The sequence below is a fragment of the Vulpes lagopus genome, chromosome 10, assembly GCF_018345385.1.
Source record: "Vulpes lagopus strain Blue_001 chromosome 10, ASM1834538v1, whole genome shotgun sequence".
Classification (NCBI taxonomy): domain Eukaryota; kingdom Metazoa; phylum Chordata; class Mammalia; order Carnivora; family Canidae; genus Vulpes; species Vulpes lagopus.
Window position 1 is genome coordinate 20,469,845 of NC_054833.1, and position 25,376 is coordinate 20,495,220.

General features: G+C 41.0%; 1 protein-coding gene across 11 annotated transcripts in view; it reads right to left on the reverse strand.

Annotated features, from left to right (window-relative positions):
* The window catches only part of FARS2 (phenylalanyl-tRNA synthetase 2, mitochondrial), a 502,588-nt gene that overhangs the window by 126,940 nt on the left and 350,272 nt on the right, over positions 1 to 25,376 (reverse strand). For all 11 annotated transcript variants that reach the window (XM_041772861.1, XM_041772868.1, XM_041772862.1 and 8 more), the window contains one exon: positions 5,733 to 5,884. In XM_041772861.1, coding sequence (XP_041628795.1) covers positions 5,733 to 5,884 — 152 coding nt within the window. The remainder of the gene's footprint in view (positions 1 to 5,732; positions 5,885 to 25,376) is intronic.

The following is a 25,376-nucleotide window of genomic DNA, read 5'->3' on the forward strand; positions in this document are numbered from 1 at the left end:
TTTCTTTGAATTGCTTTCTGGGCTGTCTGAGCGGCAACAATAAAAGTTCTTATAACTCACGCCACCGGCACTGCAATAAAAGCGAGGGAAGGGAGGAAGCCGGAGAGCTCTGAAGCGGCCTGGCCGCCTGAGCCACGGCCCTGCTCCCGCGCTGCCCACTTCAATGGGACACAACTGCTCACACGCTCTCTCAAGATTAGCTGCGGTTGGTTTTTCATTGCTGGCCAAGCTTAATGTTCAGATAATTCACTTGTTTGGCTCTGTCACAAGAAAGCAGACCAGGGAGTGACTTGTAAACCAGAGATGTCATCCCACCTGCCATGGGCCACAGCATTTTCCCAGCACACAACCCGGGAACAGCCATAGTGACGACACAGCTCCGCTGCCCAGCATCTGTGCCACTTCAGTAGTTTTATTTTTTACGATTAAATGTGTGCTCCTTTAGCTGCAGGAAGAACATGTATCATTTCAGGATTATAGTTTTCTATGAAGTCCCACTCTGCTTCCTGTGATTACCAGAACTTCCTAGTCATATGTCTTTGGCTGCCAAATCCAAGACTTCCAGCTGTGCTGAGGTTATTCTTTATTTTAATAAGCAAGATGGGTTGATTGTGAAAGTTACTGGTTTTTACTGTGATAGCTATTTAAAAAAAAAAAACAAAAAACAAAAAAACCAAATGCAACTCTGTGCTGTTTTAAAGTATTTCACATATACAGGCTCATCTAATTTTTGCAGCTGCCATTTAAAGACAATGTCAGCACCTTTGGTTGGCCGATGAGGTTAACAGGCTCAGAAAGTCCCTTTATCAGACATCTAAGATGTGCACGGCCAAGACTTGGCTGATGGCCTCTGACTAGGAATTCTGAGCTCCTTCCACTGGACTACATTGCTTCTACTTCCTATGTCATAAAATACTTCTGGTCATTTAACAAAAGCTCCTCTAAGTAATGAAGAAGGGTCAATGAGCCACCCACCAAGCATCACGCAGGGAGGCAGCCTTCTTCCACTGATATAAACATTGCGGGAAGATGGAAGCAAGTGACTATGCCATAGTGCCCTATGGAGTTTCCATCACGTGGAATAGCTTAGAAAAGCTCAAATGCAAATAAGGAACACAAGATATGAATGAGCCAACATTAATGACCCAGTCATAAAGAACAGTACTGTTAGTTGGATCAAGGAGGGGTGAAGAGAGCTTGGGACTCACCTACAGCTCAGTATGCTTACTTCTAGCATCTTGGCCCTAGCTAGACCCTGACCATGGGTTTATGGATCCAGGAAAGCATGTCCATGTCTGTATGAGCAGGATGCACAGAGTAAATGGCAGCCCCAGGAACAAGGTGGCTGTCTAGGAGAAGCACTGGTGTGAGCATATGGCCAGGCAGCACTGGCTGCAGACACCTGGAGCATCTTCCCCACCCCCTCTTCCTTGCAGTCCAGTCAAGTAAGTCTTTTAAATCCCCCAATTCTAACTCCAAAACCCTCTACCTTGGGCTCAACCCACATCTGTCCTATCTGAGCCCACTGCACAGTCCATTTCCACAGTTCACAAATAATTGGTGGCATCCTTACATGAAGTGCTAGAGGCTGAAGACAACGGTTAAGTTTCTTTCTGCTCCTCTTTGCCCTCTTCCCACCCCGGGCTAGGAACTATTTTAAGCAGTTGTGTCACAGGAGAAAATAAACACTGTACCCCATAATTCCTTTAGGCATACGGATAGAGAGACTCAAATGACCAGTGTGCTCATAAATGCGTTGGACAACAGAGATCTAGGTTTTTATGTTGACATACATAATTTATTTTCTTAAGGCTTCTCATTACTCAGTACATGTCTATAATACATATTGCAAAGGCATCAAATCATATCCGGTGACCACAGTTCTCCTCTCTAGGAGTCACCACTATGTTTTTTGTTATGTGCAATTTGGAACTATAAGAATGTTTCTGCACATTAAGTGGCCTATAGACTAAGTGGCAAAGATGCTCTGGGAGAAGGTTCTGAATGATGGACCAGAACAAAAAATCATCTTCTTTTAACCTGAACAGCTGTTATCTGTAATCCTCCGGGGTACAAATTTTTACCTGTAAAATACCTGGTTACCTGTAACCCAGAAAAAATTCGCCCATTTGTCTAACATTATGAAATTAGGTCCGTATTCAGAAGTTTATATCTTCCTGAAACATCTTGGGATCTGCTCTTGTTCACAAATGACACTGAATTTTTAAAAAAACAATTTAAAAATACACAATTTGTTCGACTACTTGTTTATGTCAGAGAGTCTTTCACTTACTATTAGCATCTCTCAGTTCTTGATATTAGGCAAAGAGAGGATCAGAGCTCAAGATATGCATTGATGAGCACAAGGTCAGGTGACCCTTCACTTGCCACCACCCAAGTCAGGAACTGTTACCGGGAGGAGAACGGGAGGATGTCCGAGGGAGAAAGATCTCTGAGAGGAGTTTAGAATACGTGAGTGGGGCTCAGTTAAACAATTGTATGTGGCACCCTCCTGTACATCAGGAGTCAGCCAAATCTCGCCCATCACTTGCCGTAATTAGGGCTTTACTGGAACACAGCTATGTCTGCTTGATTTCATTTTATCTATGGCTGTTTTTGCAATAGCAGAGGCGGGTAGATGCTATGGAGACCCCATGGCCCAGAAAGTAAAAAATATTTACTATCTGGCCCTTAACAGAAACTATCTGGCCCCCCTGCCTTAGGTATTTCCTGAGAGTCTTTATTCAGTGAGCCATTCTTACTAAATAATGCATGCTTTTCCATAAGTCTGTTCCTTTCCTCAGGGCTGTAATAGCAAAGTCCAACTTGGTTACCAGTAACAAAGACCTAAAAAAAATGGCTTCAACAAGACATTTGTCTCTCACATGGAAGTCCAGGGCTGAACTGATGCTCCAGTTTCAGACACCCAGACTGTACTCGATACAACCTCCACATTGCCAAAGTCACATCATGGTCCAAAATGGATGCCAGAGTACCAGCCATCACATTCACATCCAAGTAGCAGGAAAGAAAAAGGATGGTCTCAACCCAACTTTCAGGAAACTTTTAGAAATACCTAAACATTTCTATTTATAAATCATGGGCTAGACTGGGCCACATAGGTACACCTAACTACAGTGGAGGCTCAGAACTGAAGACTTTCAGTTGGCTGGGAAGCTGCTTAGATAAAAAATCAAGGTTACATTATTTTTTAAGTGGGGGATTGGATATTGAGAGATAATTAGCAATCTCTGCCATAGGAACTTTACTCCAACCGCCGAGTCCCCTTGTTAAGATAGTGCATACTCTGGGCAGGGTAATCGTTGGGCATAGCTCCAGAATAATTGGCCTTAAATATTTAGCATTTGTTTAAAAAATGGTAAGATCAGTGCCAATAAAAAAGTTTTTTTTTTTTTTTTTTGGTCGGTTAGTTGTTTTCAAATTTCCAATTGAAAGTACGGTCTCCTCTGGAAGGAACTAGACAAATTCTCCTTTCATCAGTTAGTCTGTGGTTATGTGTCCAGACCTGCATCAATACAGTGCTCCTATACAGTCCAGTGATTTTTTAAAAAATGGAATATATTTGCCTGCCCAGTCTGTCCATGGTCAAAAGACCCTGACACTATGTCACTCTCACAGCAATTTCTCCAATTAACATGCCTCTTCAGCATTTACCCTCACCACTGCAAATCACCTACTAAGTCAGAAAAAAACAGTATTTATGCCTCCCCAAACCATACTTACTCCCACATCTGTAACCTTTAAGATCTGATCATCTCCAACCAGAAAGGGCTATTCACCCTAACTTTTGACACTGATGATATGAGAGGTAGATGTTAGGCTAAGGCAACGTCAAGAAGCAAAAGCTTGAGAAGCTTGAGAAATTAGGAATGGATTCTGAATCCTTGATTCCCAAGGGTTTTCTATGTATTAAACAACAATGGAGAAAAAAATCATAAGTCATGTGCTTTTAGTATCTTAGTTAATACCAAGCAGTCTTAGTTCCATACTTTCTCTTCCCTTCAAAAGGAAGTAACTGGAATTTCACTATCAACATGCAAATTCCTAGAAATTTCTCTCACAGAAAAGTCCCGGGCTAAATGGGTATTCCATCATGTCAAAAACCCAGGCTGCTCCATATATTCTTTTTTCTATAAAGTTAGGGGATATCATCTGCAAACTCCAAAACATATTTAAAAGCTGTCAATAGCGCTGAAAGCAGGGAGAAGCCAATGAGAAGATGTGAAGTAAAGAAACACACACAGTGGCATTTGTCAGAAAATACCAGCAAAGATATATTTCTCAGAGCGGAGGGTTATTTATAATCTGAAGTTCAAAATCTTTATCACCAGTAAGTGTTGAAACTGAGGTAAACAAAGACAAATCTTTTGTTTGTAAGAAGAGAAGATTTGCGGTGGGAGGCAGAACTACACAAAGAATCAATGAGATGAGTGAGTTATTTCTTGGCACTGGAGAGGACGACAGCTGTAGGGTGGTAGAAACAAACCAGCCTGAAGGATCATCTGAGCCCCTCCCTGCCATGTCAACCCCCAACCTCACACCTCAACTTTGTGCACATAGCTGGTGCAGAAAATCCAATGCCATTCAAATACAAGTAACAAAAAGGCAAATCACATGCATGCCACAGGTACATCAATTTTAAAACTTGGAGAAAATAATAGCAGAAAAACTTATTAGCAAAGAAGTCATAGAAAAAAAATGTTGCCCAGGGACTGTAAGAAATTACTGGCCAAATATCTTGCAATAAATTTTAAAAACCAAATGAAGCAATTGCTCTATGAAGTAAAACTATAGTGCAGAAATAATTCAGAGAATAGATGGCAAGAAAACAGGAGGAACTGAAATGCAAGCTCAGAAAAGGGGGAAAAACAAAGTAACAGAAGATGGAAATGGAATGTGAGCAAGGAAGAAGAAACTGCAGAAAATAGGAAGGGACGGAGAAGGTAGTGATGAGAAAAGCATTCAAAATCAAGTGAAAATAAAGAGTTTTAAAACAGTAGAGAGAAAGTAATAGGTAGAGAAATCAGATAAAGAACAGCCTACTCATACAGAACTGGAATTCCTGAAGAATGTAACAGAACAATGGATCAAAACAAATCTATAATGATATAACTTAAGAAAACTTTTCTAAAACCAAAGCAGAGTCAAATCCCATCAGTGTAAGACCACCACACACCCACACACCCATACCCACACACCCACACCCACCCCCCCCAAACACCCCCTCTCTCATACCCCAGGGAGAACAGGCCAACACCGAGATGGATCCCGATCCCAAGTTACTAAACTTTATCCGAGGACCTAATACAGCTTTTGGCATGTGGCAAGTGCTGAATAAATATTCACTGAGAGAGACTGACAAAACAGCTTTTTTTCTTCAAACCCCTGTTTCTGCCACATCTCCTCTGTTCCTGGGATGTGATATGGTAACAAATCACTTCTAAAAACAATACTGAAGAACTCCAAGATCTTTAAAACATTCTGTTTCACATATTTGCTAAGACAGGAAAGATTAAAGATGCATTTTAGAAAGATTTATAGAAAAGACTGATATCAAAGCCTTTTCTCCTAACTATATATTCACTATAAATTCTGGAGATATTTTGTCTCATCTGCATTGAATTTCAGCAAAATTTTATTATATGTTTTCATATGCCATTTGTCACATAGAGACAAAAAAACAGATAAAATTAGAAAGTGTTTTTACTTACTTTGGATGTTCAAATTTGTCTATCAGATCAACTTTTTCCACTAGGTCTCCTCCAACTGTTCGTACCAAGTCATAGAAATCATTTTCTGTATAATTCTCGGAGGGCAACCAGAATGAGATGTCATTTATCACAGCAGGGTATTTGCTAAGAGGCTAACAAAACAAGAGAAGAAAAGATAGATTGATTTGTTAGTTGGATAAGAATGTTTAAATTTTTCATGGAAAGTTACACTTGGCTAATTAGAAAATGCTGGTAAAACATTATTTGAGTCCTTGAACTTTCAGGAACAAAATGAACTTAAACAATAAGCCAATATTCAAAACTAGCAAATTCCATTATGAATTTACAGATTCTTATCACATTCATGTGTAAATTACCATATATTATATTTATATAACCATTAATGTTCAATTTAGTATAAAGCAATTTGAATATATCATATGAGTTTTTTCTGATTGAAGACTAGAGGAGAAAAGTTCAAATTTAATTAACAAGCGATTCATTATAACTTCCTATGATTATTTTTAGGAAATCATTTTAATAGAGAAGTAAAGGCTTGTCAAAATTGATATTTCAATTAGTAATGTCATTATTTGTTAGTTTTTCTAATTATTAAAATAAAGTACTGGGATGATAAGTAGTCACTGAGAGAGTTATTTTTCAAATTATGACTTTAAGGATGGATAAACACAAATGTAGCCATTTTCCCGTTTATCCTATTTTTTCTCCAAATTATTCAAGCTCAATATTATATTGGGCAGACACTTAAAATTAGATCCTTTTAAAAGTTACTGCCTTTGTTTACATGGCTTATACACATATAAGTATATATATATAGTAAGTATTGGTTATAAGTTACTGCCACAATAAAAAATGTTTCATTATATAACTATGAAGTCCTAAGGGGATATGTGCTAAGGTATAAATATATCTGTTAGAAAAGCAAATTTATAAACCGGTTTACACCAAGCCTGATTATTACTATAAACCTTTTGGTGAATCACTGATCAGAAAAAGTATATAACTTTTTAAATGGTAAAACCTCTGAAGAACCAAACACTCACACAAAAAATGATCATTCAACTTGAAATATCAATAAAGTTGTCAGACAAATGCATCGGTTCAGAACACACATTTCAAATGAACATAATAAAGCTACCATCTAGGTGCTTTTGACAAAATATCACGGCTCCTGAAAAACATCCTTGGTTTTCTCTCCTCCAGTAAAGTCAAGATCCTGTGATAAATCCTCCATGGGTTAATGTAACAATACACGATAGGATTATGCTGGTTATACCAGTTGCTTTTTCCTTAGACAACATCCTTTTGCCGCTTGAGGAATGTGGAAATTTAGGGGGATTGGCTAAAAGGCTGGGATTGCCAAGAATTAGCATGTAATGTCCTCTTCAGTTGACCCAAGCTGAGGTACCAGTGGGTTCTTACATCAGACATGGGAGGCGCCCAACTGAGCATTTGCTGTAAGCAACCCATTGACAACACGTAATACACGATAGTAGTATAATAATGCCGTCAGCCAGAATACAGGCCCCCAAGACATGAAGAAATACATTTTAAAATAAATTACCATTTTAAAAACCAGGGAGAATAGCTCAGACTGTTTGTTGTACCGCAAACTAGTTCAAGCTAACAAATTATATAGAACAAGTTTAAAGTCATGGTTTATCTAAAGGAAGCAAGCATTCACTATACTAATTGGCAGGTGTCAGATGTGGATACTTCCTAGGGACTTCTGCTTTCTCGAGGGGGGGAAATAAAAGTTTGTTTTAAAAATGAGGTAATTACAGATCTATGGCTACTAGAATGTAGGCTTTCTGAGGCTTAGCCAGAGGTGGTGTTAAAAACTATCCAGGGCTTCCCACTGATCTTGGGATAAAGTCCCCAGTTCTTGAAAAGCTCTAGCTCCTTCTGTTGTCCTCCAGGCTCACATGAGCTTGGCTTATTTGGTTTCTTGAACACACTAAGCTACTTCCTCCATATACTGTTTCCACCTTCCCTACCCTACTTCTGGTCCTCGGCTACCACGTTCACTTCTAAGCCTCACAGACTCCATCCAGCAGTCCCCTGTTATGACAGCCTATACTTCTCTTTCAGAGCACCTTTCGTAATTGTAATGGTCTGTGTAATTACTTAATGTCTGTCCTCCCAGTATATTTCAATTTTTGAGGGTGGAGCGTGTATCTTTTTTTAAGCTCCTCTATTAGCCATGATATTGTAGGTATTCATCAAGAGCCCATTACAATGCTACCATGTGTGAGCAATGGCTATGTTACAGTGAATTACGTGAATCAGTTTAGCTGTTCTTTCCTCTCTAACCAGACCAGCTAACGGACAGGTCAGGTAAGTAAGTCATAGAGACTTGCCTCCGTCCCTGGCTATGCTGTATGATAAAGACATAGTGACCATATGGAATGACAAAGGTGAGGCTGGAGAGGCAAAGTGATTTGGTAGGGACTTGCTAATCCACATCACAGAACCAGACAATTTTAGGATTGGAAGAAATCTGTTAACCGAAAGAGGTAAACTGAGGCAAGCTTGAATGACCAGAAACTGGGTTTATTTAGGAATAGCAGAGGAATTGCAATTTGGAAAATGCATGCTGCAGGCAGGTCCAATGAGGGCTTGGGGCAGCTCTGTTAATGGGAAGGAGCGCACGGAGAAGGGAGTCCGGCCAGTCTGGAGGATGGCGAAAGGTTCTTGGCAGATGTTCATTGGTCAGGAGACGAATCTCAATTATCTGTAAATCAGGTATTTACAGGGACCCAGTCTCCCTGTTCTCGAGTTCCATTCTTCTGAGGGAGCATGTTTCCTATCTTCGGTTCCATTTTAGACTGAAATCCTCTTACAGACTTTAAATAGCATAGTATTATTTTTGTTTCCTCATTTCTTTTCTTGATCTAGATGAGCAAGGTCTACTTTATTGGTTTTATCAAATAACCATGAATTGATTTCTCTTTTCTTTTGAGATTGTCTATGGAATTCTTGTAGTGGTTTTTTTTGTTTGTTTTGTTTTGTTTTGTTTTGTTTTTTTAAGACCTGAGAAGGTGATCAAAAACTACAGTTACAGTGGAGACTTTAAAAATCACAAGTCAATATTATGAACTATTTAATAACACTGAATTTGAAAACTTGGATTAAATGATAATTTTCACTCAAGACAGAAAATTTAAACCAATGGACAATGTCAATTGAATTATCAGTCAAATCTCACAACAAGTGTTAGACTCAGATGGTTCATAGTATAACTTCATCAAATATTTCAGGTGAAGCAGTCTCTTTAACACACAAACTATTTCATGAAACAGAAAAGGAGGGAAAAATCAGCTAATTTTGTGAGTTTATAAACTTGAAGCCAAAGCTGGATAATCAAGAATAATGTTAAAAAGCTGTAGACAAATTTCTCCTTAAAACCTACAAATAAATATTAAATGTAACTTCAACAAATACAAGTCGACAGCCTACTAACATGAGAACACAAAATGACCAAGTAGGGTTTATTCCAGAATAACAGGAATGTTTTGAAACAAACAAACAAAAAAACTACTGCTCAACACATCAAGAAAAAAAATCATGATTATTTTTCAGAGAGAGGAAGTATTTGATAAATGTAATACTTATTCATTATAAGAAAAAAGAGTTTTTTGGCAAACTATAAATGGAAGGCAGTGTCCTTCCTTCCAAGACATTTACTGAAAACCTAGAGCAAACATATTCAATGTTAACGTTTTTTAGAAGTATTCCAAATCAAGAGTAACATAAGGATACCCACTCTCACCCTTGTTCTGTCATATTATAAATCCTAACCCAAGGCAGTAAACAACAAAAGCGATTAGAATGGAATCAGGCAAAATTTGTGATCCCCATTTGAATCTTCCTTATAACTATATGACTTTTGTTGCAGAGCACCAGCAGATACTTAGAAGGACAGAAAGAAAAATATTTTTCCCTCTCCTGCATTATCCTTACACTTACAGCATTGTGGCTACTTCTAATGGGGTTGGAATAATATCCTTGTTTTATCATCCTGGGAACCTATAAATGTTTTTCACAGTTTGCCCTTTTAAAAACCTCTTATCTCTGCCAATTACTGACAGTTCTAACCCCAGAATTGTTTTATTTCCTATTTTGGGTTGGGGGACAGATCATGGAGTTATGCACCACCCTAACTCCAAGTCCTCCAACTGTACCGAGTGCCCCCTGTAGGTTCATATCCCTGTCACTATGTCCTCTAGGACCAGGACCAACATCTGGTTTACCTGTGTAGCCCAGCAGCACTACAGTGTTCGGCTAATAAATGCCAGTTAAACTCATGCTGAATTGACTGCACTATGGGGTCTGTGGCCCAAATTCTCAAGGATAGTTTGAATTTTTAAAATAGTAATTATGATTCCAAAAAAGACAATTCTCCATGGAATCTGGGTCACATGAATTTGGTTTCTGAAGTTGTTTTCTCCCCTTTTTCTTTCAAGTAGTTCTGCTTAATACGTTTTACACCCATGTCCCTTTACTCTCTCCACTGCCCCTACTTCCTTTAAAAGGCCCACTCATATCTTTAGACCCGAGTCTCCAGACTTGCGGCTGAGAACACTGGCAGTTGAAGTGCTAGAGTCCAAGTATTTAACAAGAGGCAGATAGAAGTGGGGTGCATTTCTCCCCTGTTCCAATTAATTTCAGCTTTATCTTCATTATCTTTTTGCTGTTTAATTGGTTTTGTTGTGTTCTTTCTCTAGTTTATTTAGGTGAAAAACTAACTCTTGTATTTTGGGGCTTTCTTAGTTTTCCGTAAAAGCATATAAGGCTATAATGTTCCTCTCAGTATCTTTTTAGATATATCCCACAAACTATGTCCTTCTCTAAATTTTCTCCTTTCTTGCATTCTATTGGCAATTTTTAAAAATATTCTAGTATTTTTCCTTCAGTTAAAAAGCTGTAAATTGTATGTTTATTTTATTTATTTATTTATTTATTTATTTATTTATTTATTTATTATTTATTTATTTATTTGAAAGAGAGAGAAAGAGAGAGAGGGAGAGGGAGGGAGAGGCAGACTGCTCGCTGAGCAGGGAGCCTGACACGGGGCCCAATCCCAGGATCCAGGATCATTATCTGAGCTGAAAGCAGGATACTTAACTGACTGAGCCACCCAGGTTCCCCTGCATGTCTATTCTTTAATATATACACACACAAATATCCTTTAATAAACTGTTCTAAAGCCTAAATTTATTTAGGATCATCTATTCTGTCTTAAATAAGACAGAAATGTCACTTTTTTTTTTCTCCCAACTATTGGATTTTTATCTTTTAAAAAGCACACACAAGGGGTGCAACATTGTTGGTTCATAAAGGTCTTTCCTTGGCATTTTGAAATTATTTTTCTAGACCTATTATGCTGATGACAAGTCTGCTGTCAGCACCATTTCTTCTTCCATTTCTTCGTTCATTCTGCTCAGCACTCAGGGTGTGCTTGCAATCAGAGGGCTCGTGTGTTGTTCCACTTTGGAAAAATTCCAGCCACTCCTTCTCTGCCTTTCTTTTCATTCTCTTCTGGAACTGCATAATACATATTATGGAGCTTCTTAATCTATTTTCTCTTAACTGATCAATTTGGTTTTTAATCTTTATGTATTCATGCTGGATTCTTGGTGAGTTCTTCAGTAAATTCTTAATTTCTTAATTCTCTTCTCAACTGAGTCTAGTCTCATCTGCTTTTTCTTCTTATTTCAATGAATCTGTTATTCATTTGTGATATTTGTTTCTTTTTTATATCTACTTACACTATTTCTTTTTTTAATTTATTTTTTATTGGTGTTCAATTTGCCAACATATAGAATAATACCCAGTGCTCACTTACACTCTATTTCTGCCTGTATTTGCCACTTATTCAGAATTTCCCTTTCTTCTACTCCTTTTTTTTTTTTTTTTTTTTTTTTTTCCTTTTTTTTTTTTTTTTTTATTGGTGTTTAATTTACCAACATACAGAAAAACACCCAGTGCTCATCCCGTCAAGTGTCCACCTCAGTGCCCGTCACCCATTCCCCTCCAACACCCGCCCTCCTCCCCTTCCACCACCCCTAGTTCGTTTCCCCGAGTTAGGAGTCTTTATGTTCTGTCTCCCTTCCTGATATTTCCCAACATTTCTTTTCCCTTCCTTTATATTCCCTTTCACTATTATTCATATTCCCCAAATGAATGAGAACATACACTGTTTGTCCTTCTCCGATTGACTTATTTCACTCAGCATAATACCCTCCAGTTCCATCCACGTTGAAGCAAATGGTGGGTATTTGTCGTTTCTAATTGCTGAGTAATATTCCATTGTATACATAAACCACATCTTCTTTATCCATTCATCTTTCGATGGACACCGAGGCTCCTTCCACAGTTTGGCTATTGTGGCCATTGCTGATAGAAACATCGGGGTGCAGGTGTCCCGACGTTTCATTGCATCTGAATCTTTGGGGTAAATCCCCAACAGTGCAATTGCTGGGTCGTAGGGCAGGTCTATTTTTAACTCTTTGAGGAACCTCCACACAGTTTTCCAGAGTGGCTGCACCAGTTCACATTCCCACCAACAGTGTAAGAGGGTTCCCTTTTCTCCGCATCCTCTCCAACATTTGTTGTTTCCTGCCTTGTTAATTTTCCCCATTCTCACTGGTGTGAGGTGGTATCTCATTGTGGTTTTGATTTGTATTTCCCTGATGGCAAGTGATGCAGAGCATTTTCTCATGTGCATGTTGGCCATGTCCATGTCTTCCTCTGTGAGATTTCTCTTCATGTCTTTTGCCCATTTCATGATTGGATTGTTTGTTTCTTTGGTGTTGAGTTTAATAAGTTCTTTATAGATTTTGGAAACTAGCCCTTTATCTGATATGTCATTTGCAAATATCTTCTCCCATTCTGTAGGTTGTCTTTTAGTTTTGTTGACTGTATCCTTTGCTGTGCAAAAGCTTCTTATCTTGATGAAGTCCCAATAGTTCATTTTTGCTTTTGTTTCTTTTGCCTTCGTGGATGTATCTTGCAAGAAGTTACTGTGGCCAAGTTCAAAAAGGGTGTTGCCTGTGTTCTCCTCTAGGATTTTGATGGAATCTTGTCTCACATTTAGATCTCTCATCCATTTTGAGTTTATTTTTGTGTATGGTGAAAGAGAGTGGTCCAGTTTCATTCTTCTGCATGTGGATGTCCAATTTTCCCAGCACCATTTATTGAAGAGACTGTCTTTCTTCCAATGGATAGTCTTTCCTCCTTTATCGAATATTAGATGGCCGTACATTTCAGGGTCCACTTCTGGGTTCTCTATTCTGTTCCATTGATCTATGTGTCTGTTTTTGTGCCAGTACCACACTGTCTTGATGACCACAGCTTTGTAATACAACCTGAAATCTGGCATTGTGATGCCCCCAGCTAAGGTTTTCTTTTTTAAAATTCCCCTGGCTATTCGGGGTCTTTTCTGATTCCACACAAATCTTAAGATAATTTGTTCTAACTCTCTGAAGAAAGTCCATGGTATTTTGATAGGGATTGCATTAAACGTATAAATTGCCCTGGGTAACATTGACATTTTTAAAATATTAATTCTGCCAATCCATGAGCATGGAATATTTTTCCATCTCTTTGTGTCTTCCTCAATTTCTTTCAGAAGTGTTCTATAGTTTTTAGGGTATAGATCTTTTACCTCTTTGGTTAGGTTTATTCCTAGGTATCTTATGCTTTTGGGTGCAATTGTAAATGGGATTGACTCCTTAATTTCTCTTTCTTCAGTCTCATTGTTAGTGTATAGAAATGCCATTGATTTCTGGGCGTTGATTTTGTATCCTGCCACGCTACCAAATTGCTGTATGAGTTCTAGCAATCTGGGGGTGGAGGCTTTTGGGTTTTCTATGTAGAGTATCATGTCATCGGTGAAGAGGGAGAGTTTGACTTCTTCTTTGCCAATTTGAATGCCTTTAATGTCTTTTTGTTGTCTGATTGCTGAGGCGAGGACTTCCAGAACTATGTTGAACAGCAGTGGTGAGAGTGGACATCCCTGTCTTGTTCCTGATCTTAGGGGAAAGGCTCCCAGTGCTTCCCCATTGAGAATGATATTTGCTGTGGGCTTTTCGTAGATGGCTTTTAAGATGTCGAGGAAAGTTCCCTCTATCCCAACACTCTGAAGGGTTTTGATCAGGAATGGATGCTGTATTTTGTCAAATGCTTTCTCTGCATCTAATGAGAGTATCATATGGTTCTTGGTTTTTCTCTTGCTGATATGATGAATCACATTGATGGTTTTACGAGTGTTGAACCAGCCTTGTGTCCCAGGGATAAATCCTACTTGGTCATGGTGAATAATTTTCTTAATGTGTTGTTGGATCCTATTGGCTAGTATCTTGTTGAGAATTTTTGCATCCATGTTCATCAGGGATATTGGTCTGTAATTCTCCTTTTTGGTGGGGTCTTTGTCTGGTTTCGGAATTAAGGTGATGCTGGCCTCATAGAACGAATTTGGAAGTACTCCATCTCTTTCTATCTTTCCAAACAGCTTTAGTAGAATAGGTATGATTTCTTCTTTAAACGTTTGATAGAATTCCCCTGGGAAGCCATCTGGCCCTGGACTCTTGTGTCTTGGGAGGTTTTTGATGACTGCTTCAATTTCCTCCCTGGTTATTGGCCTGTTCAGGTTTTCTATTTCTTCCTGCTCCAGTTTTGGTAGTTTGTGGCTTTCCAGGAATGCGTCCATTTCTTCTAGATTTCCTAATTTATTGGCATACAGCTGTTCATAATATGTTTTTAAAATCGTTTGTATTTCCTTGGTGTTGGTAGTGATGTCCCCTTTCTCATTCATGATTTTATTAATTTGAGTCTTCTCTCTCTTCTTTTTAATAAGGTTGGCTAATGGTTTATCTATCTTATTAATTCTTTCAAAGAACCAACTCCTGGTTCTGTTGATCTGTTCCACAGTTCTTTTGGTCTCGATATCATTGAGTTCTGCTCGAATTTTAATTAACTCTCTTCTTCTGCTGGGGGTGGGGTCTATTTGTTGCTTTTTCTCTAGTTCCTTTATGTGTAAGGTGAGCTTTTGAATTTGAGATCTTTCCAGTTTTTGAATGTATGCTTGTATTGCGATGTATTTCCCCCTCAGGACTGCTTTTGCTGCATCCCAAAGATTTTGAACGGTTGTATCTTCATTTTCATTAGTTTCCATGAATCTTTTTAATTCTTCCTTAATTTCCTGGTTGACCTTTTCATCTTTTAGCAGGATGGTCCTTAACCTCCACGTGTTTGTGGTCCTTCCATATTTCTTGTTGTGATTAAGTTCTAATTTCAAGGCATTATGGTCTGAGAATATACAGGGGACTATCCCGATCTTTTGGTATCGGTTCAGACCCGATTTGTGACCCAGTATGTGGTCTATTCTGGAGAAAGTTCCATGTGCACTTGAGAAGAATGTGTATTCAGTTGAGTTTGGATGTAAAGTTCTGTAGATATCTGTGAAATCCATCTGGTCCAGTGTATCATTTAAAGCTCTCGTTTCTTTGGAGATATTGTGCTTAGAAGACCTATCCAGGGTAGAAAGAGCTAGATTGAAGTCACCAAGTATAAGTGTATTATTATCAAGGTATTTCTTGAGTTTGGTTATTAATTGGTTTAAATATTTGGCAGCTCCCACATTCGGGGCATATATATTGAGGAGTGTTAAGTCCTCTTGTTGGATAGATCCTTTGAGTATGAGATAGTGTCCCTCTTCATCTCTCACTATAGTCTTCGGGGTAAATTTTAATTTATCTGATATAAGGATGGCAACCCCTGCTTTCTTTTGAGGACCATTTGAATGGTAAATGGTTCTCCAACCTTTTATTTTCAGGTTATAGGTGTCCTTCTGTCTAAAATGAGTCTCTTGTAGACAGCAAATAGATGGGTCCTGCTTTTTTATCCAGTCTGAAACCCTGCGCCTTTTGATGGGGTCATTAAGCCCGTTCACATTCAGAGTTACTATTGATAGATAGGAGTTTAGTGTCATCATATCTATTCAGTCCTTGTTTTTGTGGATTGTTCCACTGAACTTCTTCTTAAAGGGGAATTTTAAGAGTCCCCCTTAAAATTTCTTGCAGAGCTGGTTTGGAGGTTACATATTCTTTCAGTTCCTGCCTGTCTTGGAAGCTCTTTATCTCTCCTTCCATTTTGAATGAAAGCCTTGCGGGGTAAAGTATTCTTGGTTGCATGTTCTTTTCATTTAGGACCCTGAATATATCCTGCCAGCCCTTTCTGGCCTGCCAGGTCTCTGTGGAGAGGTCTGCTGTTACCCTAATATTCCTCCCCATAAAAGTCAGGGACTTTTTTTCTCTTGCTGCTTTAAGGATCTTCTCCTTATCTTTGGAATTTGCAAGCTTCACTATTAAATGTCGAGGTGTTGAACGGTTTTTGTTGATTTTAGGGGGGGATCTCTCTATTTCCTGGATCTGAATGCCTGTTTCCCTTCCCAGATTCGGAAAGTTTTCAGCTAGGATTTGTTCAAATACATATTCTGGCCCTCTGGCCCTTTCCGCGCCCTCAGGAACCCCAATTAAACGTAGGTTTTTCTTCCTCAGGCTATCATTTATTTCCCTTAATCTATCCTCATGGTCTTTTAATTGCCTGTCTCTTTTTTCCTCAGTTTCCCTCTTTGCCATCAACTTGTCTTCTATGTCACTCACTCGTTCTTCCACCTCGTCAAGCCTCGTCGTTAGGACTTCTAGCTTGGATTGCATCTCATTTAATTGATTTTTAATTTCTGCCTGATTGGATCTAAATTCTGCAGTCATGAAGTCTCTTGAGTCCTTTATGGTTTTTTCTAGAGCCACCAGTAGCTGTAAAATAGTGCTTCTGAATTGGCTTTCTGACATTGAATTGTAATCCATATTTTGTAACTCTGTGGGAGAGTGGGCTGTTTCTGATTCTTTTTTTTGAGGGGTTTTCCTTCTAGTCATTTTGCTCAGTGCAGAGTGGCCAAAAACAAGTTGTATTGGGAAAAGGAGAAAAAGAGAGAGAAGGAAAGAAAAGAGAAAAAGAAAAAAGAGAAAGAAGAAAAAAAAATAGGGGAAAAAGAGAAGAAAAAGAAAGAAAAAGAAAGAAAGGAGAAAAAAGAAAAAAGGGGGTGTGGGGGAAGCAATCAGAAATCAAGAAGAAAGAGAGAAAAAAAAAGCACAAAACAAAACAAAACAAAACAAAACAAAAAAACAAAAACAAAAACAAAAAAACAAAAAACAAAAAAAACCACGGGGAGTATCTTCCGATTCTGTGTAGTTTAAGTCCCTTGACTTCCCTTGGAACTGGTCCGTCTCGCTGGTCTTCTGGGGGAGGGGCCTGCTGTGCTGATTCTCAGGTGTTGGCACTTGGGGGAGCTGCTCTGCCCCTGCCTGGTGCAGGGCTCGGTGGGGGTTGTTCACCCCGTGAGGCCCCGGGAGGAAGCCACAGTGGCGGGGGCAGCTCTGGGACCCTGGATCCAGCCCCCGCAGTAGCTCCGGGGCTCTCCTTCTGCAGGGCCTGGGGGCTCCGGGGCGGGGCCGCTGATCTGCTCAGTTCCAGGCAGGAGCGTCCTTGCTGTCCTGGGCCCTCCCGGCCTCTGCCTGTCCCGGGGGAGGCCGGATCCTGGGCTGTGTCCCGGCGCCCTGTGCTCCGGGGCCTGCGCTGTTGGATTCGCGCCGCCGCCCGAGCCCCTCCGAGCTGTTCCCGGAGCCGCGCAGCCCCCTCCGCGCGGAGCTTCTTCCTCTGCGCGAGCCGCCGCCGCTGAGCTGTTCCCGGAGCCGCGCAGCCCCCTCCGCGGAGCCGCCGCCCGAGCCCCTCCGAGCTGTTCCCGGAGCCGCGCAGCCCCCTCCGCGCGGAGCTTCTTCCTCCGCCCGAGCCGCCGCCGCTGAGCTGTTCCCGGAGCCCCGCAGCCCCCTCTGCGGAGCCGCCGCCCGAGTCCCTCTGAGCTGTTCCCGGAGCCGCGCAGCCCCCTCCGCGGAGCCGCCGCCCGAGCCCCTCCGAGCTGCTCCGGGCCCCGCCGAGCGCTGCAGCCCTTAGGGAGCTCGGCGCACTCTCCGGGGCGCAGTTCCTCTGTTACTGTCCCAGGGAGCCCGAGGGCGTCCCCGCCTTTCTGGGGATCCTGCTCCAATTCCCCGGGAGGCCTTTCCCCCGGGAAGGTTGGTGCAGCTCCTGCTCCTCCGGGACGGGGCTCTCCTGTCCTGGGGACACTCGCCCCGGCCTCAGCCCGGCTCCTCGGGGCCCCTCCCCCTTGGAGGCCTTTTGTGTCTTTATTTCTTTTTTTCCCGTCTTCCTACCTTGATAGAAGCGCGAACTCTTCTCACTGTAGCGTTCCAGCTGGTCTCTCTTTAAATCTCAGGCCGAATTCGTAGGTTTTCAGGATGATTGGATGGTTTTCTAGGTAATTTGCTGAGGACAGGTGACCTGGAGACCCTGCTCTTCCACCATCTTGCCCCTCCCCCCGCTTGTCCTTTTGTATTTTTTAATGGGTATTATCCTTTGTTGATCTCTTTAAGGATGCTAGGCATTATTTTTTTTTAAAGAATGCTTTCTGATTTTACCTTACTCCCCACTGAACCCAGATTCCAGTTGCTATTTTGGCTGACACTCTGAGGTTAGAGTTTTTTATATGGTTTGGAATTTGTGTGTGCAGACCTATCTCGTATGAGAGACAACCACTAATATCCTCTCTCTCTTTTTTTTAAAAGATTTTATTTATTCATTCATGAGACACACACACACACACACACACACAAAGAGAGAGAGAGAGAGAGAGAGAGAGAGAGAGAGAGAGGCAGAGACACAAGGTAGAGGGAGAAGCAGGCTTCCATGCAGGGAGCCCGACATGGGACTCGATACCGGGTCTCCAGGATCACACCCTGGGCCGAAGGCAGCGCTAAACTGCTGAGCCACCCAGGCTGCCCTAATGTCCTCTCTCTAATCACCCCTCCTTGGTTAGAGATTTTTGTAGTTCCTATACTTGTATTCCTAGCCCAGAATCAAATTGGTAGTGCTTTCTGGGTTCCCACCTATGGTGAGATTGCTGATGATGCTATAGGGGTGACTTATCCCAGTTCCTGATAAAGAGGCCATGTCTCAAAATAGACACCATGGATCAATGGAACAGAACAGAAAGACGAGAAATAATCCCATGTTTATATGGTCAATTAATCTTGGCAAAGGAGGCAAGAATATACAATGGAAAAAAGACGGTCTCTTCAACAAATGGTGATGGAAAACTGGACAGCTACGTGCAAAAGAATGAAACTATACCAGTCTTACATCATACACAAAAATCAACTCAAAATGGACTAACGATCTACACTTGAGACGTGAAACCATAAAAAAATCAGAAGAGAGCACAGGCAGTAGTTTCTCTGACATTGGTTGTAGCAACGTTTTTCTAAATATATCTCCTAAGGCAAGGGAAACAAAATAAAAAATAAACCATTGGAACTATATCAAAATAAAAAGCTTCTGCTTTTTAGGAAACAATCAACAAAATCAACAAAAGTAAAAGATAACTTACCACATGAAAGAAGATATTTGCAAATGTGGTATCTGACAAAGCGTTAGTATCTAAAATATATAAAGAACTTCTATAACTCAACATCCCAAAGCCAAATAATCCAATTTAAAAATGGGCAGAAGACTGATGGCTAACAGAAACATGAAAAGATGCTCAATATCACTAAATCATCTGGGAAGTACAAATCAAAAGCACAATGAGATATCATCTCACAACTGTCAGAACGACTAAAGTAAAAAGTTCAAGAAACAACAGGTGTTGGTGAGGATGTGGAGAAAAAGGAACCCTTATACACTGTTGATGGGAATGCAAACTGGTATAGGCACTGTGGAAAACACTACGGACGTTCCTCAAAAAATTAAAAATAGAATTACCATATGATCCAGTAACTGCACTACTGGATCATATGGTGATGGTGCTGCACTAAATGGAAACACTAATTCAAAAAGATATATGCACCCCTATGTTTACTGTGGCATTATTTACAATAGCTAAGAAATGGACAAGAAGAAGTGGTGTATCTATACAATGGAATGTTGCTTAGCCAGAAAAAGACTGAAATTTTGTCATTTGCAATAGCATGGATAGATCTAGAGGGTATAACGCTAAGTGAAATAAGTCAAAGAAAGACTAATATCATATGATTTCACTCATGAGTGGAATTTAAAAAATAGACACAAACAGAAAGAAGATACAGAAACCTAGACTCAACTATAGAGAACAAACTGATGGAGAGGTGGGTGCTGGGATGATAGGGAATAGGTGGAGGGGATTAAGAGTACACTTAATGTTGATGAGCACTGAGTAATATACAGAAGTGGTGAATCCCTATACTGTGCACCTGAAACTAATGTAACACCGTATGTCAACTATACTGGAATTAAAATTAAAGAGGCCATGTCTCTGTCCTGTTCTCTCCCTAGGATCAAAGCTTCACTTAAGCTACAGGTCATGGTGGCAGCAATTTGCAGCAGTATTATTGCCTCCTTTCTAGAGTAGGAGAGCACAACCACCTGACCCTGCACATCATGTGAGCTCTTTTAGTCCTGATGCTCCACCAGAGCCAGACCATTGGTTTCCCTTCCCTGCTTATGAACCTGGCGTGCGCAGTGTCTTCATTCTCACTCTCCACTTTGTGTTTGTCTCTTGTCCACAGATACAGCTCTTTTTGTAGGGGGAAACGGTAAAGGCATGGTCCTGTCTTTTTCATGTTCTCTTTTTAGATTTTTTCTATCACTGCTGCTTGTGTGAAGCAGGTAAAGAACAGTCTACAAAGCAACACCAGCTTGACTCTGTATTTCCTTACACAATGGTTCTTAACTTGGTATGGGAGAGGACACAGACCTCTCGGAGAATATGAAGATTCAGATCTTTGTTCCCAAAGCATATTTTCCCAAACACAGATTTCTGCCTAGGCTTCTAGGGTTCGCAAACCCAGTAAAAGTCATTCAAGGAGTCAGATATGGATCCCATCTCTGACCTGTACTTAAAATTGTGCTGTGAATTCAAATACAGATGACTGAAATTAGTATTCGAATGGAACTGATGAAATTCCAAAATTGTTCTTTACTACCATATGAGAGACACATAAGTATGTATAGTTTGCATTCACATACACTGTAGGGAATGTACGCTTGATGATAATAAAGCCATACACGAAGTCATCATTGTCTTGTAGTAGCTACTAGGAATGTAGTCATATTTGTATAAATAAAAAAAGTCTGGGATCCCTGGGTGGCGCAGTGGTTTAGTGCCTGTCTTTGGCCCGGGGCGCGATCCTGGAGACCCGGGATCGAATCCCACATCAGGCTCCCAGTGCATGGAGCCTGCTTCTCCCTCTGCCTATGTCTCTGCCTCTCTCTCTCTCTCACTGTGTGCCTATCATAAATAAATAAAAATTAAAAAAAAATAAAGACTCTATTTTTTAAAAAAAAAAGTCTGCTTCTTACAGGCTGGACTAAGAAACTCCTTACTGCAACTCAGAACAACTCTGAAGGGCCACCGTGATTTCAGAGCTGCCTGTGGGTGTGCTGAGGCCTTTGTTGCATCAGACTTCTCCGCTGACCAGTCCCACTTCTGTGCCTTCCCTTCCACGGGGGTTGATCCTGACAGAACTTGCTAATAAGCCTCCGGCTTGCTAACCTCTGTCTTAGAGTGTGCTTGCTAAGGGAACCTGACTTGTGACTCCTAGACATCAACAAAACCAGTTGATGGAAGAATTTGGGTGTGTAGGGGGCCAGCAAGCACCAAGGGACCTACACTCACTCAGAGAGAGGCAGATCTGGATTGGAGTTCGGGTGCCTTCTACCAGCTGTGTGCTAGAGAGAAGGACTCCACAGTGCTGCCCTGCCAAAGGTGCACGTGAGGCCCCGCAGGTGAAGACCTGAACCACAGTCCCACGTGCATCTAGGGTGCCTTGTGATCCTCTTGGAGAGGACTGCTAGGAGGTTATCTCCTACTCACCCCTACCTCTCCCCTGGGAGGCTGTTATGAGGCAGCGTCTCATCACCACCTGGGTTCTGAAGAGGTGGAGGCAGCTTCCTGCCTTGCTCTCCTCACAAAAGAGTCACAGGATATAAAACTTCTTAGCTGCAGTCTAGAACGGGCTCCTCAGAATGGGGTACTTCACAACGTATGTTATAATCATCCACTCTGCTACAGACTGACTTATCTTGGAGTCTTAAACCCCAATATCCCAGAATGTGACCTTTCCTGGAGAAAGAGTCTTTAAAGAGATAATCAAGTTAAAATGATGTCATTAGGGAGGCCCTAATCCAGTATGACTGGTGTCCTTATGTAAGGGGTAATTTGGACACAGGGAGGGAGGGACGCACACACAGGGAGATCACCATGTGAGGAGATTCCAGGGATAGGGGTGATGCTCCTATGAGACAAGGAATGCTGGGGATTGCCAGCAAACCACAGCAGCTAGGGGGAGGCTGCAACAGATTCTTCCTCACAGTCCTCAGAAGGAACCAATCCTGCCGGCACCTTAATCTTACATCACAGTCTCTCCGTCTATAAACTTCGTTACAGTTTCCCCTCAGCAAACTGTAATGAAGATGACATGACATTCATGAAGCACAGACTTAGTTGTTTTCAAGCCACACGAATGACTTGGATAGTTGAACATATATCGTATTTGACAGTTGTCCACGACATCTGGTTATAAATCATATGCTTGCCCAATGCCTGGAGTGGGGGCAGGGACTAAAAGGTGAGATTTAGGTTTCATAATACTCCTCCATCCTACCTGGCCCCTTGCTCCAGGCTCACCTCTATATTTAAAATACCAGTGTCTATGGACGCCTGGGTGGCTCAGTGGTTTAGCACCTGCCTTTGGTCCAGGGCGTGATCCTGGAGTCCTGGGATCGGGTCCCACATCAGGCCCCCTGCATGGAGCCTGCTTCTCCCTCTGCCTGTGTCTCTGCCTCTGTGTGTGTGTGTCTCTCATGAATATATAAATAAAATCTTTAAAAAAAAAATACCAGTGTCCCCATGTATCTTCCAAGGTTAAGATCCTCAAAGTCCCCATTCTTATTAACTCATGGAAAAAAAAAAATCAAAGTTCTTTAGGCCCTCTGTATCTGTTCATAAATGTTCTCAAGGAAGACAATCTTAACTTCCAGTTGGTAATACAACTCAGTACTTTTATTCTAGTTTGCTGTATTTCTATCAGAATGTTCCTCTTACACACTCTTCTCTTCAACAATAACTAAGGCAGGATAAGAGATCATCGTTCCCCACTATGCATGTTTTCTGAACTAGTCAATCATTATTAACTGAACCTCTGCCTTCTTGCCTTTAGGCAAAGCTATGATATTTATTTTTTTCTGGTCTAGTCATAATTTTGACAGTCCCTCTAACAGGGGAGGGTCTGCTTTTTTGACAAGTTCTTCTGGAACTGTCAAAGTGGCTTTTAGTCAGCTTTCAACCAAGTTCAAGATTAGGCAAAAGATTACTTTGCAGCTCTTCCAGGCACTGCTTCTCTTTCTAGATCAGAACACATGGCCCCTTGGTTTTTACTGTAGTATTATTGATGGTTACCATTTGTGGGGTTCTGTGTGCCAAAGACTGTGCCGAGCACTTCTATGCGTCAGCTCATCAGTGCACAGCACTATCTAGCGAGATGGATGCTATTCTTCTCACTGTGTCCCTGAGGGAACCGTGGCTTGCAGACTTCAGCTCATTTGCCCAAGGTCAAAGAGTGGGAAGTGGCAGAGCCAAGATCTAGTGCAGGGCAGGTGACGCTCTTAACCCTATGCTTTAAGGCCTCCCTCTTAAAACTACAGGCTCACAGAAAGTAGCTCAGCTTCCAGTACTGTTCCCACAAGTACTCTATCCACCCTACTTAATAATTATGCAAATAAGAACAAATCTAACATTTATCCCTATGCTGCCTGCCATGACATTTCTTTTTCGAATGATTCATGGAGCTTTTAATTATCTTGATTTATAAGTATTTTTAGACTGTTTACAGTCCGTGTGATTGTGTTCTTATCTAAATTAACTTAAAAATCAGTCTTACCTATAAAAACAGTCTGCGCCATCAATTACTCTGCTTTACATTGCAATGTTCCATAGCCCGTCTTTTAATTCCATCGATTCATTTTGTAATAAAAAAATTGTTTATCAAATTTGGCTGGCAGGTTCGGTACTTCACAAATTCAGGTTGTTCTAACTCATGATTCCACGCGGCCTTGGTGTTTACAGATTTTCTCACTTTGTTCCAATATTCCGATTTGACTCTGATCTAATTTCTCTGAGCGCCAGAAGCATAGCGTGTTGGTCAGAGGCAAGCACAGTCCCTACCCAGGCGACTTTTATTCTGTTACTTCACCCAGAAGCCACATGAGAACCAGCAAGTTCTAAACATTCTTTCCAACTTTCAGTCTCTCATATTTGTTCTAAACTTTTTATAGACTTTCAGTTCTGGCTGAAGATTCATAGAAAATAAAGAATTTCCACAATGAAACTGTGTGGAACCATCATTTTAGGGCAGGCTTCTACTGAATTAACTTTCCACGTTTCTATGCCATGGTTCCCCCCTCAACTATCTACTGAACTCCCTAAGAGCAGACACAAAATTTCAAATATTTTTGAATCCTTCCAAATTTTGAGTACTAGATGTCTTCATTACTTAAAACAGACAGATGCACGTGAAGCCGGGTGTGGAGCTGAGAGCTGTGGCCTCACATTCTCCGTGGGACCTTAGGGATCCTAAGCCAGGTTTCCCGGCCCTGCCTGAATGTCATGGCTTCTAACTTGTTAGATTTCTAAGTAAGCCTCAGAGATCTTTGTTCAAATTGAATATCATATGTGCTTCTAGCTAAAGAAGGACTAGCAGAGGGAGTGGGAGCCTGCAGCCCAGACCACCTCCTCGGAGCTCTGGCGGAGGTCTGCATGCAGGAGACAAATGTGAAAAATAAAAGAATATCTTATTGGGGGTGATGAAAATGTTCCCAAATCGATGGTGGAGAGGGCTGCACATCTCTGCAAACATACTAAAGACCATGGGGACGGGGGTGTCACACAATTTAAGTGGGTGAATTGTGCGGTATGTGGATTATATCTCAGTAAAGTTGTGAGAATAGGAAGTGAATAAGTAAACTTGTTGATCAAAGAAATCAGGGTTCTGGAAATGGAGAGCTTCTATTTTGTTTGTAGTCTCTCTACCTCATTTTCAGAACTTATCAAAGACTTCATCTCTGCACTCATATTTTCAGGTTAGATAATCAAATCTTTCTGAAGCCAGCATTACTTCTGCACTCTGGGCTTTCTTCTCCAAGGTAAAATGTTTGTCAAAGTTTTGCCCGAGTGTTTAAATCTCTCATAAAATGCCTGGTCTGGACCTTCACAGCTCTATACAATCACTAGAGTTTAAGTGAGGTCACATTTAGCTTTATGACCCTAATTTTTCCCAGTAAATCATGTTTTACTGGGAGACCGATATTTCCCTTTCTTATGCCTCAAGTAAGTGAACAGAGGCTCCATTTTATCCCATCTTGTTCTCCTGCCTCCCCCCCCCCCAAAAAAAAACCAAAATGGGAAACTAGGTTTGTTAATTCCCCAACCCCAAATTTAACCTCAAAATGGTACCTGCTTAATTAGAACATGAA